The following is an 18,252-nucleotide window of genomic DNA, read 5'->3' as shown; positions in this document are numbered from 1 at the left end:
CTTCAAATTGCATATTACCAGGAACTTCACCCGGTTTTCCAATGTGGCCTGGCCTCTCAGCATTGGTAATGGGTTAAAGGGTTATGGGGAGAAGGCAGGAGAATAGGGGTGAGGACCACATCAGCCATGATCGAATGGCAGAGCAGACGCGATGGGCCGAATGGCCTAATTCTGTTCCCATATCTTACGAACTTATCCCTTCACTGATTAGATTACCAACGAGGTCCCAGGGACGTCTCCAAGATCCAACCCACTCCCAACATGATCCGAGACATTCCCTGGCAGAGAGGGGATAATGAGGTGGAGCGGAATATTGATACTGTGCCGGGAATGGAAACAGTTCATAGAACAAGGAACAAAGAACAGCACAGCACAGGAAACAGGCCCTTCGGCCCTCCAAGCCTGTGCCGCTCCTTGGTCCAACTAGACCATTCATTTGTATCCCTCCATTCCCAGACTGCTCATGTGACTATCCAGGTAAATCTTAAACGATGCCAGCGTGTCTGCCTCCACCACCCTACTTGGCAGCGCATTCCAGGCCCCCACCACTCTCTGTGTAAAAAACATCCCTCTGATATCTGAGTTATACCTCGCCCCTCTCACCTTGAGCCCGTGACCCCTCGTGATCGTCACCTCCGACCTGGGAAAAAGCTTCCCACTGTTCACCCGATCTATACCCTTCATAATCTTGTACACCTCTATTAGATCTCCTCTCATTCTCCGTCTTTCCAAGGAGAACAACCCCAGTCTACCCAATCTCTCCTCATAGCTAAGACCCTCCATACCAGGCAACATCCTGGTAAACCTTCTCTGCACTCTCTCTAACGCCTCCACGTCCTTCTGGTAGTGCGGCGACCAGAACTGGACGCAGTATTCCAAATGTGGCCTAACCAGCGTTCTATAAAGCTGCATCATCAGACTCCAGCTTTTATACTCTATACCCCGTCCTATAAAGGCAAGCATACCATATACCTTCTTCAGCACCTTCTCCACCTGTGTTGCCACCTTCAAGGATTTGTGGACTTGCACACCTAGGTCCCTCTGTGTTTCTATACTCCTGATGACTCTGCCATTTATTGTATAACTCCTCCCTACATTATTTCTTCCAAAATGCATCACTTCGCATTTATCCGGATTAAACTCCATCTGAGGGATATGAGGAGAGGGTGGGTAGGTGGGATTCAGGGATATGAGGAGAGGGTGGGTAGGTGGAATTGAGGGAATCTCTCATATCAGCATTCTGGGCGTTACCATTAGAGTCATAGGGGTTTACAGCATGGAAACAGGCCCTTCGGCCCAACTTGTCCATGCCGCCCTTTCTTTTTTAAAACCCCTAAGCTAATCCAAATTGCCCACATTTGGCCCATATCCCTCTACACCCATTGTACCCATCTAAATGCTTTTTAAAAGACAAAATTGTACCCGCCTCTACTACTACCTCTGGCAGCTTGTTCCAGACACTCACCACCCTCTGTGTGAAAAAATTGCCATTCTGGACACTTTTGTATCTCTCCCCTCTCACCTTAAACCTATGCCCTCTAGTTTTAGACTCCCCTACCTTTGGGAAAAGATATTGACTATCTACCTTGTCTATGCCCCTCATTATTTTATAGACCGCTATAAGATCACCCCTCAGCCTCCTATGCTCCAGAGAAAAATGTCCCAGTCTATCCAGCCTCTCTTTATAACTCAACCCATCAAGGCCCGGTAGCATCCTAGCAAATCTTTTCTGCACTCTTTCTAGTTTAATAATATCCTTTCTATAATAGGGTGACCAGAACTGTACACAGTATTCCAAGTATGGCCTTACCAATGTCTTGTACAACTTCAACAAGACGTCCCAATTCCTGTATTCAATGTTACCTGTCTCCTGTTACCATTGATCAGAAACTGAACTGAACGAGCCATGTAAATACTGTGGCTATAAGAGCAGATCAGATGTTAGGAATCCTGTTGCAAGTAACTCGCCTCAAAGTCTATCCACCATCTACAAGGCACAAGTCAGGAGTATGATTGAATACTCTCCACTTGCCTGGATGAGGGCAGCTCCAACAACACTCAGGAAGTTCGACTCCATCCAGGACAAAGCAGCTCACTTGATTGGCAGCCCTTCCACACCTTCATGCTATGAACAGTAGTAGCCATCTGTACCATCTACAAGATGAACTGCAGCAACTCACCAAGACTCCTTAGGCAGCACCCTCCAAACCCACAACCACTTCCATCTAGAAGGAAAAGAGCAGCAGATACCTGGGAACACCACCAAAGAACAAAGAACAGTACAGCACTGGAAACAGGCCCTTCGGCCCTCCAAGCCTGTGCCGCTCCTTGGTCCAACTAGACCAATCGTTTGTATCCCTCCATTCCCAGGCTGCTCATGTGACTATCCAGGTAAGTCTTAAACGATGTCAGCGTGCCTGCCTCCACCACCCTACTTGGCAGTGCATTCCAGGCCCCCACCACCCTCTGTGTAAAAAACATCCCTCTGATATCTGAGTTATACTTCGCCCCTCTCAGCTTGGGCCCGTGACCCCTCGTGATCGTCACCTCCGACCTGGGAAAAAGCTTCCCACTGTTCACCCTATCTATACCCTTCATAATCTTGTACACCTCTATTAGATCTCCCCTCATTCTCCGTCTTTCCAGGGAGAACAACCCCAGTCTACCCAATCTCTCCTCATAGCTAAGACCCTCCATACCAGGCAACATCCTGGTAAATCTTCTCTGCACTCTCTCTAACACCTCCACGTCCTTCTGGTAGTGCGGCGACCAGAACTGGACGCAGTACTCCAAATGTGGCCTAACCAGCGTTCTATACAGCTGCATCATCAGACTCCAGCTTTTATACTCTATACCCCGTCCTATAAAGGCAAGCATACCATATGCCTTCTTCACCACCTTCTCCACCTGTGTTGCCACCTTCAAGGATTTGTGGACTTGCGCACCTAGGTCCCTCTGTGTTTCTATACTCCTGATGACTCTGTCATTTATTGTATAACTCCTCCCTACATTATTTCTTCCAAAATGCATCACTTCGCATTTATCCGGATTAAACTCCATCTGCCACCTCTCCGCCCAATTTTCCAGCCTATTTATATCCTGCTGTATTGCCCACCACCTGGAGGTTCCCCTCCAAGCCATTCACTATCCTGACTTGGAAATATATCCAGTAAGAGTTTTAACAACACCAGGTTAAAGTCCAACAGGTTTATTTGGTAGCAAATGCCATTAGCTTTCGGAGTCCTGCTAATGGCATTTGCTACCAAATAAACCTGTTGGACTTTAACCTGGTGTTGTTAAAACTCTTACTGTGTTTACCCCAGTCCAACACCGGCATCTCCACATCTTGGAAATGTATCACCATTCCTGCACTGTTGCTGGGTCAAAATCCTGGAACTCCCTCTCTAACAGCACTGTGGGTGTACCTACACCAGATGGACCTGGTACAGTTCACCACCTTCTCAAAGTCAATTCGGGATGGCCAATAAATGCCGGTCCAGACAGCGACATCCACATCCCATTAACGAATTTAATTAAAAGGTAGTATTGAGGGATACAGGGATAAGGTGGGGGAGTGGTTTTGTGGGACTTGGGGAAAAGGTGGCACTGAGCTATATATTTCATTCTGAATGGAGTAGCACTAATGGAGATGGTCCATCGATAATAAACCAATCAGACACAGGCTGATAGAATGTGTGTATGTGCTCTCATGTTTGTTAAGGGAGGACAGAATTAAATACAGATCTGAAACCTCTGCAGTTCAATAGCTACTGAGGATTCTTTCTAGGCTCACTAGTGAGGTCCTGGATTGCCTGCTGTGAATGGCAGCAAACTCCACAATTGGGAAAATCTGATGGGGCGAGGCTGGGGGGATGTGGGGTGGGGCTGGGGAGGGGGGGTGGGGTGGGGGGGGGTACAGCGGAGTGCTGAAGTCAATATGCCTCACTCAGAAATAAATACAGCTAGCAATTAAATGTTGGAACTCAATCAGGAAGGATATAGATAGGCTGGAACATTGGGCGGAGAAATGGCAGATGGAATTTAATCCAGATAAATGCGAAGTGATGCATTTCGGTCGATCTAATGTAAGAGGGAGCTGTACAATAAATGGCAGAACCATCAGGAGTAGACACACAGAGGGACCTGGGTGTACAAGTCCACAGATCCTTAAAGGTGGCAGCACAGGTGGAAAGGGGGGTGAAGAAGGCACATGGCATGCCTGCCTTTATTGGACAGGGCATAGAATGTAAAAGTTGGCATATGATGTTGCGGTTGTATAGAACGTTGGTTCGGCTACATTTGGAATACTGCGTCCAGTTCTGGTTGCCACACTACCAGAAGGACGTGGAGGCTTTGGAGAGAGTACAGAGAAGGTTTACCAGGATGTTACCTGGTTTGGAGGGTCTTAGCTGTGAGGAGAGATTGGGTAAACTGGGGTTGTTCTCCCTGGAAAGACGGAGGATGAGGGGCGACCTAATAGAGGTGTATAAAATTATGAAGGGCATAAATAGGGTGAACAGTGGGAAGCTTTTTCCCAGGTCGGAGGTGACGAACACAAGGGGTCACGGGTTCAAGGTAAGGGGAGCAAGGTTCAACACAGATGTCAGGGGGACGTACCTTACACAGAGGGTGGTGGGGGTCTGGAATGCACTGCCAAGCAAGGTGATTGAGGCGGACACGCTGGGATCGTTTAAGACTTATCTAGATAGCCACATGAACAGACTGGGAATAGAGGGATACAAACGAATGGTCTAGTGGGCACGTGAGCGGCGCAGGCTTGGAGGGCCGCTGGGCCTGTTCCTGTGCTGTATTGTTCTTTGTTCTTCTGGTGTGGTCTGCGTGTGCTCCAATGCTGAGAGTGTGCGCAAGGCTTTAGATAGAATTGTGTTCTGAATCTAGTAGAGAATTTGTTTCCTTCTCTATGAACGGTATGCTTTGTCTGTATAGTGTGCACAAGAAACAATACTTTTCACTGTATGTTAATACATGTGGCAATAATAAATCAAATAAAATCAGATCAAATCAAATCAGTAAAATCGCAAATTAAAGAAAAATCACTTTTTCATCGAGGGAATTCTCCAGTTTTCTCAATTTTATCCTCATTCGCTCTCTCAACTAATTCACTCTCTCCTTATCCCTGCTCACCCTCTCTCCTGGCTTTCTCTTTCTCCTTCCCATCTTCATTTTACCATCTCACCTATTCCCCTCTCTCCCCTTCTTTTGATTTGATTTGATTTATTATTGTCACATGTATTAACATACAGTGAAAAGTATTGTTTCTTGCGCGCTCGACAGACAAAGCATACTGTTCATAGAGAAGGACATGAGAGAGTGCAGAATGTAGTGTTACAGTCATAGCTAGGGTGTAGAGAAAGATCAACTTAATGCAAGGTAAATCCATTCAAAAGTCTGATGGCAGCAGTGAAGAAGCTGTTCTTGAGTCGGCTGGCATGTGACCCCAGCTTTTTGTATCTTTATTGTATCTTTTGTCTCCCCCTCTACCCTCTCCTCCTGCCCTTCAGGTCCCTATCCCCTCTTTTCCACTCTCCCCTCTCAATCCTCCCCTCTCAAATGCTCAATTAATTGTTAATTTGAAATCTGAGATTGATAGATATTGGTTTTGCGGAGATATTAAAATTAAATGGCATGGGACAGAGGTGGTACATTGAGATCGGTTGCAGATCCGCCATGATTTCATGAGGCATTTGCTGGGATTAATAGTCTCCTTCTGTCTCTCAGAGATCCCCTCTCTCTACCGCTGCCCTGTTTTTTGCAAACTCTTTAATTTTCCATTTCACCCTTTTGCTATTGTCCATTACCAATTATTTTCCAACATGGCTGGTGGCTTCAATCAGCTGTGTTGAATTAAAAAACAGAGCAACAGAGAGGCACTGAGAGACACCAGTCAGTGCACAGATATCTCCCAGAGAGAGAGAGGCGACTGAGAGACACCAGTCAGTGCACAGATATCTCCCAGAGAGAGAGGGGACTGAGAGACACCAGTCAGTGTACAGAAACCTTGCTGTGGGAGGACTTTGAGGACTTTGAGAGCTCAGTAAGAAGAGACATGGAGACAACAATCAGTGTCCGGATATCAGCTTGTTTTGATCCATTGAGATGCATGTACCTTCCATCTTTCATTGCTTTTTCTCTGTGTCCTTCACCCACTCTGTCTTTTCTCTGCTCTCCATCAAGCGACTTTTCCCTTTCCTTCCTGTCCTGCAGAATACAACGCTCGGATCCGAGGTATTTGGCATGGTAACAACCTCTATCCATCCTTCCATCGTCAGAGGTCTCACACCTTCTCTGGTTTGTTCCTGCTTTTTCCCACATTCATTTTTCTGCATGCTATGCTCTTCCCCTACCGTGCAATCCCTGACGATCTTGTTTCCTGCTTGCATGTTGAGTTGTTAATTTTCCCGCAATCTTCCATCATGATGACTTCTTCACTCAGTCCTGGTCACCTTGGAGCATATTGTTCATCACTCACTCCAATAGGTTGGGCTACCTCCATGGTTAGAAAGTATTTAAAACCCGCAAAAGGGACAGATACTTCCATGACAGGCGTCCCTGAGAGAAAGTCTCCCTCTCTAACTGGGGTCTCTGAGAGAGAGAGAGAGAGAGAGACACCCCCTATAACAGGGTTCACTGAAAGAGAGAGACTTATTTTATAACAGGGGTCTGAAAGAAAGCAACTTCCTCTGACAGTGGTCCCTGAGAAAGAGAGAGACTCCCTCCACAACAGATGTCACTGGGAGAGAAACTCCCTCTAGAAGAGTGATTCCTGAGAGATAGACACCCTCTACAATGGGGGGTCAGAGAAAGAGAGACTCCCTCTATTACAGGGTTTCCTGAGAGAGAGAGAGAATCCTTCTATAACAGGGGTCCTTGGGAGAGAAGCTCCCTCTATGACAGAGGTCCCTGAGAGAGTGACTTCCTCTATAAAAGTGTCCCGGAGAGAGTGACTCCTCGGTCGTTGTAGAGGAAGCTTTTCTTTGTATTTATCTCCTCTTAAATCTGCCCGTAAAACTCTCCCAGAAGCCGGCTTATTTAACTTCTCAAGTTGATGTTGAAGAGCCCTGGGTTAGATTATTGATGTGGAGATGCCGGCGTTGGACTGGGCTGAACACAGTAAGAGTTTTAACAACACCAGGTTAAAGTCCAACAGGTTTATTTGGTAGCAAATACCATTAGCTTTCGGAGCGCTGCTCCTACGTCAGATGGAGTGGAAATGTGCTCTCAAACACTCTCAACTGTTTGAGAGCACATTTCCACTCCATCTGACGAAGGAGCAGCGCTCCGAAAGCTTATGGTATTTGCTACCAAATAAACCTGTTGGACTTTAACCTGTTGTTGTTAAAACTCTTACTTAGATTATTGAAACAATGAAGGATCATCTCAATATCCTTGCATTGGGCAGTTCCTTCATCTCATTGCTGTTTATAGGATCTGCATCTACACAAAATCAGTGCAATTTGTCTTTGGAGCAGTTTGCCTTTCAATGTGACTGATTGTGGCCAACACTTCCAGGCATCTACCAGGGCCGTGGCCAAGCACGATACTGGTACAGTTTGATTTTTGACAAAGCTCCTCTCAGGGCCGGCAGGGCATTTGAATTTTCTGATCTTACCAAGTCAAATTGTTTCAGCAGCATCAGTCTGTTCCCTCTCCTGTCCACCTGATGGTACTGGGCAATAAGGTTTGAGGAGATCATATATTATTGGGAGAGTTGATCCGAATCCAAATCTTTTGAGCTGTGGTTCCACCGGTGCCTGCAGCCACTGTTACCCCACTCAGCTCCCAATGACTGCACCAAGAGGTGGTGACGTACCAGCCTGGCTGTTTCACCACAGGGAACATTGTTGGCAAACTCAATCCTGCTCAGGCATGAAGCTCACACACATTGGACAGGGGAATGAGTGGGAAAGATGACTGGACAGTGATCTGCCTGAATTAACCTACTTTCCTCACACATGCCGGATTCACAGCCAGCCTGATCCTGCCTGGTGGCTTCTCCCTTCTCCACTTCCTATTAGAGCAGTGAATGGACATCTTCTGTGTCAGTGCACATGGCAACCTCGTCACGCAGCCAGAAGTGGCTCCAGAAGCAGCTTGACATTTGCATGCCCTTCTTCCCCCTGCATTCTTCGTTCTTCCGATACATCAGTCATTTTTTTCGCTTTGTCCTTGGTTTCTCAAACAGCTCTTTCTCTAAATTAATTTATATTCCGTTCAGCCTGGCAATGCCCCCACAATCCAGCAGCAGTTTTTTTTTAGTTGTAGCTTAAATGGCAAGAATGAAAGGCCCTGCCTTTCAGTAAGGATCTAAGCTCCAGTGGCAGTACATATCAGCCTTTGTATGGAGCTGCTCCCCCGCCCTCTACACTTCTCCGCACTCGGCAGCCTGCAAGACTGGAGCCTTGTTCCTTTCAGCAACCGATTGCACTTTAATCTTCTCCAATGTCACAGGGAATGAAACAAATTCTTAAAGGGGAAGGAATGGTACGGGGAGAAGGCACTTGAGTGAAAAGAAGAGACTAGAAAAACTCGGGTTATTCTTACGTCAGAGAAAAGTTAGGGAGGATTGACAGAGGTGACCCAGATTCTGCAGCATTTTGTGGCTGGAGCATCAGAGGACACAGACTGAAGATAATTAGAAACAGAACCAGAAAGAGAGATGAGAATTTTTTATACAGTGAGTTATTGTGACCTAGAACGCTTTGCCTGAAAAGGCAGTGGAAGCAGACTCAGTAATAATTTCCAAAGGGAATTGGATAAACACTGGAAAACAAAACATTACCAGGCTATGACGAAATCGCAGAGGAATGGCACCAATCGGATAGCTCAGTCAAAGTGCCAGCACACACAGGATGGACTGAAAGGCCTCCTACTGTGCATTATATGTCTCAGGGATGTTTGATAGAGGACAGTGTAGAGGGAGCATTACTCTGTAGCTAACCCCGTGCTGTACCTGTCCTGGGAGTGTTTGATGGGGACAGTGTTGAGGGAGCTTTACTCTGTATCTAACCCCGTGCTGTACCTGTCCTGCGAGTGTTTGATGGGGACAGTGTCGAGGGAGCTTTACTCTGTATCTAACCCCGTGCTGTACCTGTCCTGCGAGTGTTTGATGGGGACAATGTAGAGGGAGCTTTACTCTTTATTAAACTCCATGCTTTACCCTTTATCTAATCATTCCCATCTACACAACCTTGCTCCATAATTCACTGCCAGCCTCTCATGTACAATTGAGGGTATGCCTTCCCAGTGACACTCACATCCCATAATGGAACTATATCACCGTTCCTTCATCATTATTGGACCAAAATCTCCTCCCTAACAGCACTGTGGGTGTACCTACACCACGTAAACTGCAGCTGCTCAAGAAAGCAGCTCACCACTACCTTCTCAAGGGAAATTAGAGATGGGCAGTGAATGTTGTCCACCCCAATGTTACTCAAATCCCATGAATTAATATTTTTAAAATGATTCTCACTTCTCAAACCTATCGTCATATCACGTGTGACCCTCTCACAACCTCCACACCTGACCCTGTCTCATAGAATTACTCATAGAATCTCGATAATACAGAAGGAGGGCATTCAGCCCATCGAGTCTGTACCGACTACAATCCCACCCAGGCCCTATTCCCGTAATCCTCATTTACCCTGCTAATCCATCTGACACTAGGGTCAATTTAGCATGGCCAATCAACCTAATCCGCTCATCTTTGGACTGTGGGTGGAAAGCGGAGCACCCGGAGGAAACCCATGCAGACACGGGGAGAACGTGCAGACTCCGCACAGACAGTGACCCGAGGCTAGAATCGAACCTGGGTCCCTGGCACTGTGAGGCAGCAGTGCTAACCACTGTGCCACCGTGCCATCACCATGTCTCCTCACAGCCACTCCTGTTTAACATTATGAAGGGATTTGACTGGGTGAATATAAATACTATTTCTAATGGGAGCAGTTTCAGCGGACAAGCCATTAGCTTGAAACTGAACCTGAATCTTCAGGAATAGAAATTCTCTCATTCAGAGGGCAGTGGAATTCCAGAACTTTCTCCCAAATTGCTGCGGGTGTTGGTGATTAATTGGATCTTTCAGGGCTGAGATAGGTAGACATTTCGAAGGTAAGGCTGTCAAGGTACAGGAATAGCTGGAGGGACTGAGTGGCCTCCTCCAGCTTCTAATGCTCAGATGTCCTTACCCTGAATAGCCGCTTCTCTGGGACAGCTGTAATCGCTTTGATCTGTTCTGCTTCTGTTTGAGGCTGGTGTTGAAATGACACCTGTGTCTGCCAATCACTCAGTCATTTATCACATTTTGCCTGGGATTTCCATTCACTCCCTTCCAATGGTTCCAGGAGAAGGGAGACCGTGCGGGGCAAATTCAGTTACATTTCGCATTTCGGATCCTGCCTCCTTCAACAACCTTGAGCATGATTGCAGCACCAGATCAGAAAGAGTCCAGTCTCCAACCCCAGTCACCATTCCCCTCGTGATCCCAGCTTAAGGAACAAGCAAGGTAGTGACCATTTCACACAGGAGCCGATGATTGGCCCATCGTTTCCTGGTGCATTTGCAGTCATCTTTAATTTCATTTGTTGACTATCACTTCTCTCGGTCCTTCCTGAAACACGTCAACATTTCTTGTTCCAGCACCTATTGTGGTCATCTCTTCCACATGCTCATCTCATTCAGCCCTCTACACAGCAGCTGACTTGGATCCAATGTCAGGATGCCATCATATAATGGTCAAGTCCAGAGATCAAATCCCACCATATTTAAAAATTGGAAAAGAAGAGGCTGTCCCCAAAGTGAGACAATAAATATGTCCAGCATTCACCTCCTGAGTGGGAATAGGATGGGGCTTTCACAGGGTGGCTCAATCAACAAGAAGTAATTATAGAAAATCATTCCGAATTAGAATTGCTCGGGATATTGTGGGCAGGATATGTCAAAGGATCTGGGGAGAAGATGGGTAGGTGGAATTGAGGGATATGGGGAGAGAGTGGGTAGGTGGGATTGACGGATATGGGGAGAGGGTGGGATTGAGGGATGTGGGAAGAGGGTGGGATTGAGGGATATGGGGAGAGGGTGGGTAGGTGGGATTGAGGGATATGGGGAGAGGGTGGGTAGGTAGGATTGACGGATATGGGGAGAGGGTGGGATTGAGGGATGTGGGAAGAGGGTGGGATTGAGGGATATGGGGAGAGGGTGGGTAGGTGGGATTGAGGGAAATGGGGAGAGGGTGGGATTGAGGGATATGGGGAGAGGGTGGGATTGAGGATATGGGGAGAGGGCGGGATTGAGGGATATGGGGAGAAGGTGGGATTGAGGGATATGGGGAGAGGGTGAGACTGAAGGATATGGGGAGAGGGTGGAATTGAGGGATATGGGGAGAGGGTGGGTAGGTGGGAATGAGGGATATGGAGAGAGGGTGGGATTGAGGGATATGGGGAGAGGGTGAGACTGAGGGATATGGGGAGAGGGTGCGTACTTGGGAACTGTCAAAAAATTTTATTTATCCTGAATCTGATGTCGATAAAGACTGCGATCGCCAAGCCCTCTCCCCGCGGGAGGAGAACCACTCGATTCTCCTGCATATATTGTTTAACCTTTTCTGCCTTTTTGTTGACCTATTAGTGACCACACTCTCTGAATGATGGAGAGAACGGTATTAAGAGGAATGAGAATATTGCTCCTCCCAATCCCAGTTCACAGACATTCCAGAAATGGCTGTTTGAGGACTGGAATGCTGACATGACAGCCCCCTCACTGCTCCTATACCACTCATTTGATCAAAGACTTTATTTTCAGCTCTCTCTGGGCTAAGTGCCGATTGTTTCATTTCTCTGAAACAAGTGACCCACATCAAACAACCCCTGAGCTTCAGAAATACCAGGTCCTGTGATATTTCCTAGGCAATTGTCATTGCTTGTAGCGTGTCATCGGACATTAAAAACTAGGAATCATCTTCCTGGAATTCCTGGATGCAGGTGAAACATCATCCACAATGAAACCAGGAATTCGGTGTGGGACACTTCGACTAGTTTTCTCCTCATAGCACCAAGATCGGAAAAGGTATGGCATGCTCACGCCCATCCATATACACTCAAACCATCCATATATCCCTCACGCCCATCCATATACACTCAAACCATCCATATATCCCTCACGCCCATCCATATACACTCAAACCATCCATATATCCCTCACGCCCATCCATATACACTCAAACCATCCATATATCCCTCACGCCCATCCATATACACTCAAACCATCCATATATCCCTCACGCCCATTCATATACACCTCAAACCATCCATATATCCCTCACGCCCATTCATATACACCTCAAACCATCCATATATCAGCAAGTTTGCAGATGACACGAAGATGGCTGGACTTGCGATAGCGATAAGCATTGTCGGATAATACAGCAGGATATAGATAGGCTGGAAAATTGGGCGGAGAAGTAGCAGATGGAATTTAATCCAGATAAATGCGAAGTGACGCATTTTGGAAGAAATAATGTAGGGAGGAGTTATACAATAAATGGCAGAGTCATCAAGAGTATAGAAACACAGAGGGACCTAGGTGCGCAAGTCCACAAATCCTTGAAGGTGGCAACACAGGTGGAGAAGGTGGTGAAGAAGGCATATGGTATGCTTGCCTTTATAGGACGGGGTATAGAGTATAAAAGCTGGAGTCTGATGATGCAGCTGTATAGAACGCTGGTTAGGCCACATTTGGAGTACTGCGTCCAGTTCTGGTCGCCGCACTACCAGAAGGACGTGGAGGCTTCAGAGAGAGTGCAGAGAAGGTTTACCAGGATGTTGCCTGGTATGGAGGGTCTTAGCTATGAGGAGAGATTGGGTAGACTGGGGTTGTTCTCCCTGGAAAGACGGAGAATGAGGGGAGATCTAATAGAGGTGTACAAGATTATGAAGGGGATAGATAGGGTGAACGGTGGGAAGCTTTTTCCCAGATCAGAAGTGACGATCATGAGGGGTCACGGGCTCAAGGTGAGAGGGGCGAAGTATAACTCAGATATCAGAGGGATGTTTTTTACACAGAGGGTGGTGGGGGCCTGGAATGCACTGCCAAGTAGGGTGGTGGAGGCAGACACGCTGACATCGTTTAAGACTTACCTGGATAGTCACATGAGCAGCCTGGGAATGGAGGGATACAAATGATTGGTCTAGTTGGACCAAGGAGCGGCACAGTCTTGGAGGGCTGAAGGGCCTGTTTCCTGTGCTATACTGTTCTTTGTTCTTTGTTCTTTATATACCCTTGACACCCATCAATATACACCTCACATCCATCCATATACACCTCAAACCATCCATATATACCTCAAACCATCCATATACACCACACAGCAATCCATATACAGCTCAAACCATCCATAAACACCTCAAACCATCCATATACTCCTCACACCCATCCATATGGGACTTTAACTTTACAAATATTGACTGGAAACGCGATAGTTTGAGTACTTTAGAGGGGTCAGTTTTTGTCCAATGTGTGCAGGAAGGCTTCCTGACGCAGTATGTAGATAGACCAACAAGAGGCAAGGCCACATTGGATTTGGTACTGGGTAATGAACCAGGCCAGGTGTTAGATTTGGAGGTAGGTGAGCACTTTGGTGATAGTGACCACAATTCTATTACATTTACCTTAGCAATGGAAAGGGATAGGTATATACCGAAGGGCAAGACTTATAGCTGGGGGAAAGGAAATTATGATGCGATTAGGTGAGATTTAGGTGGCATAGGTTGGGGAAGGAAACTGCAGGGGATGGGCACAATTGTAATGTGGAGCTTGTTCAAAGAACAGCTACTACACGTCCTTGATAAATATGTACCTGTCAGGCAGGGAGGAAGCAGACGTGTGAGGGAACCGTGGTTTACTAAGGAGGTTGAATCTCTTGTGAAGAGGAAGAAGGAGACTTATGTAAAGATGAGACGTGAAGGCTCAGTTAAGGCGCTTGAGAGTTACAAGTTAGCCAGGAAGGACCTAAAGAAAGAGTTAAGAAGAGCCAGGAGGGGACATGAGAAATCTTTGGCAGGTAGGATCAAGGAAAACCCTAAAGCTTTCTATAGGTATGTCAGGAGTAAAAGAATGACTGGGGTAGGATTAGGGCCAGTCAAGGACAGTCGTGGGAAGTTGTGCGTGGAGTCTGAAGAGATAGGAGAGGTACTAAATGAATATTTTTCGTCGGTATTCACACAGGAGAGGGACAGTGTTGTCGGGGGGAGTACTGAGATGCAGGCTGTTGGACTGGACGGGATTGAGGTTCATAAGGAGGAGGTGTTAGCAATTCTGGAAAGGGTTAAAGTAGATAAGTCCCCTGGGCTGGATGGGATTTATCCTAGGATTCTCTGGGAGGCTAGAGAGGAGATTGCAGAGCCTTTGGCTTTGATCTTTGTGTCGTCATTGTCTACAGGAACAGTGCCAGAAGATTGGAGGATAGCAAATGTTGTCCCCTTGTTCAAGAAGGGGAGTAGGGACAACCCTGGTAATGATAGACCGGCGAGCCTTACTTCAGTTGTGGGCAAAGTTTTGGAAAGGATTATCAGAGATAGGATTTATAATCACCTGGAAAGGAATAATTTGATTGGGGATAGTCAGCACGGTTTTGTGAAGCGTAGGTCGTGCCTCACAAACCTTATTGAGTTCTTTGAGAAAGTGACCAAAGAGGTGGATGAGGGTAAAGTGGTTGATGTGGTGTATATGGATTTCAGCAAAGCGTTTGATAAGGTTCCCCATGGTAAGCTATTGCAGAAAATACGGACACATGGGATTGAGGGTGATTTAGTAGTTTGGATCAGGAATTGGCTAGTTGTAAGAAAATAGAGGATGGTGGTTGATGGGAAATATTCATCCTGGAGTTCAGTTACTAGTGGTGTACCACAAGGATCTGTTTTGGGGCCACTGCTGTTTGTCATCTTTATAAATCACCTGGATGAGGGCGTAGAAGGATGGATTAGTAAATTTGCGGATGACACTAAAGTCGGTGGAGTTGTAGACAGTGCGGAGGGAAGTGGCAGGTTACAGAGGGACATAGATAAGCTGCAGAGCTGGGCTGAGAGGTGGCAAATGGAGTTTAATGCAGAAAAGTGTGAGGTGATTCACTTTGGAAGGAGTAACAGGAATACAGAGTACTGGGCTAATAATAAGATACTTGGTAGTGTGGATGAACAGAGGGATCTGGGTGTCCATGTGCAGAGATCCCTGAAAGTTGGCACCCAGGTTGATAGGGTTGTTAAGAAGGCATACGGTGTGTTAGCTTTTATTGGTAGAGGAATTGAGTTTCGGAGCCATGAGGTCATGCTGCAACTGTACAAAACTCTGGTGCGGCCGCACTTGGAGTATTGCGTACAGTTCTGATCGCCGCATTATAGGAAAGATGTGGAAGCGTTGGAAAGGGTGCAGAGGAGATTTACCAGGATGTTGCCTGGTATGGTGGGAAGATCGTATGAGTAAAGGCTGAGGGACTTGAGGTTGTTTTCGTTAGAGAGAAGAAGGTTAAGAGGTGACTTAATAGAGGCATACAAGATGATCATAGGATTAGATAGGGTGGATAGTGAGAGCCTTTTTCCTCGGATGGTGATGGCTAACACGAGGGGACATAGCTTTAAATTGAGGGGTGAGAGATATCGGACAGATGTTAGAGGTAGGTTCTTTACTCAGAGAGTAGTAAGGGTGTGGAATGCCCTGCCTGCAGCAGTAGTGGACTCGTCAACATTAAGAGCATTCAAATGGGTATTGGATAAACATATGGATGATATTGGAATAGTGTAGATTAGAGGGGATTTAGATTGGTTTCATTGATCGGCGCAACATCGAGGACCGAAGGGCCTGTACTGCGCTGTAATGTTCTATGTTCTATATACACCTCACACCATCCATATACTCCTCACACCCATCCATATACACCTCACACTCATCCATATACACCTCATACCATCCATATACAGCTTGCACCCATCTATTTACACCTCACACCATCCAAATACACATCCCACATCATCCATATACATTTCACACCATCAATATACACCTAGCAGCATCCATGCCATCCGTATACATGACCCATACCATCCACATACATACCCACACACCATCCATATGCACATAAGACCATAAGACATAGGAGCAGAATTAGGCCACTCGGCCCATCGAGTCTGCTCCGCCATTCAATCATGGCTGATATTTTTCTCATCCCCATTCTCCTGCCTTTTCCCCATAACCCCTGATCCCCTTATTAATCAAGAACCTACCTATCTCTGTCTTAAAGACACTTAGTGACCTGGCCTCCACAGCCTTCTGCAGCAAAAGGTTCCACAGATTCACCACTCTCTGGCTGAAGAAATTCCTCCTCATCTCTGCTTTAAAGGATCGTCCCATTGGCCTGAGGTTGTGCCCTCTGGTTCTAGTTTTTCCTACTAGTGGAAGCACCCTCTCCATGTCCACTCTATCCAGGCCTCGCAGTATCCTGTAAGTTTCAGTAAGATCCCCTCTCATCCTTCTAAACTCCAACGAGTACAGACCCAGAGTCCTCAACCATTCCTCATATGACAAGCTCTTCATTCCAGGGATCATTCTTGTGAACCTCCTCCGGACCCTTTCCAAGGCCAGCACATCCTTCCTTAGATATGAGGCCCAAAACTGCTCACAATACTCCAAATGGTGTCTGACCAGAGCCTTATACAGCCTCAGAAGTACATCCCTGCTCTTGTATTCTAGCCCTCTCGACATGAATGCTGACATTGCATTTGCCTTCCTAACTGCCGACTGAACCTGCATGTTAACCTTAAGAGAATCTTGAACAATGACTCCCAAGTCCCTTCGTGTTTCTGATTTCCTAAGCATTTTCCCATTTAGAAAATAGTCTATGTCTCCATTCCTCCTTCCAAAGTTCATAACCTCACACTTTTCCACATTGTATTCCATCTGCCACTTCTTTGCCCACTCTCCTAACCTGCCCAAGTCCTTCTGCAGTCCCCCTGCTTCCTCAATACTACCTGTCCCTCTGCACGCTTCACACCATTCATATACATGCCTCACACCATCCATATACACCACTCAGCATCCATATACATCTCACACCATCCATATACACCTCAAACCATCCATATACACCACATAACCATCCATATACACCTCACACCCATCTATATACACCACATAACCATCCATATACACCTCATACCCATCCATATACACCCATACAAACCCATCTAAATACACATCTCACCCCATCCATATAATCCACCCATCATCTATGTATGCCACACACCCATTCATATACACAGCATACCATCCGTATACACCTCACACACACGCATATACACTGCACAACGTCTATTTACACACTACACAACATCCATATACATGATCCACCCCACCCATATACACACCCCACAGAATAGAATCCCTGCACTACAGAAAGGGCCATTCAACCTATCGTGTCAACACTGACTCTCCAAAAGTGCATCTACCCAAGCCCATCTCCCAACCTATCCCCTTAAGCCCACACATTTACCATGGTTAATCCATATAACCCGCACATCTTTGGACTGTGGGAGGAAACGGGAGTACCCGGAGGAAACCCACGCAGACAGGCTTGTGGGGGCTTCACATTTGTAAAGGCTTTGATTGGCTTGTCCATTCAGGCACTTCCGTGTACAGGAAACTATAAATATTTACCGAGAACTGAATCACTTCTTCATTTCTCTCTTGACAGTTCTGGAAATTTCTCTGGCCTTTTGTGAATTGATGCAGCTTTGCGTTAGTGTGTGGTGGTTTCCATGGGGATATGTTAAACACATAGTAAATCATTGGCGTAAAGTCTGAGCCAGGCCTGAGGTAATAGAACATCTTCTTGTCACGTAGAGTCAGCAGTAAGACAAGTTGAGACGGAATTGTTTACCACTTAGGACTGTCCGGAATTTTCCATCAATACCAAACATTTAAACAAGGTGTGTGTGTGCGTGTGTGCAGGTATACAGCTCCCCAGGATTGTATGCAAAGTAAAGACAGCTGAATTGCCTCTTTCTGTTCCTGTATAACGGACTCAAGGGGCTGAATGGCCTCCTCCTGTTCCTCTGTAACAAGTTTGAAAGGCTGAATGGGTCCTCTGTGTAACAGGCTCAAGGGGCTGAATGGGTCTCCTCGTGTTCCCCTCTGGCTTCTGTGGGTGTTCATTTGCTCATTTGGAAGAGAAAGTTGTGATCTATC

General features: G+C 46.5%; 1 protein-coding gene across 7 annotated transcripts in view; it reads left to right on the top strand.

Annotated features, from left to right (window-relative positions):
• tns1b (tensin 1b) overlaps positions 1-18,252 on the top strand; it is a 668,363-nt gene that overhangs the window by 574,691 nt on the left and 75,420 nt on the right. For 6 of the 7 annotated variants that reach the window (XM_078227754.1, XM_078227751.1, XM_078227752.1 and 3 more), the window contains one exon: positions 6,226-6,309. The exons of the other annotated variant lie outside the window; for it this stretch is intronic. In XM_078227754.1, coding sequence (XP_078083880.1) covers positions 6,226-6,309 — 84 coding nt within the window. The remainder of the gene's footprint in view (positions 1-6,225; positions 6,310-18,252) is intronic. 7 annotated transcript variants of the gene reach the window in all.

Source organism: Mustelus asterias, chromosome 14 (assembly GCF_964213995.1).
Source record: "Mustelus asterias chromosome 14, sMusAst1.hap1.1, whole genome shotgun sequence".
In the NCBI taxonomy this organism is placed as follows: Eukaryota; Metazoa; Chordata; class Chondrichthyes; order Carcharhiniformes; family Triakidae; genus Mustelus; species Mustelus asterias.
Note: the sequence above shows the minus strand (reverse complement) of the source record. Positions and strands in the feature narration are given on the sequence as shown.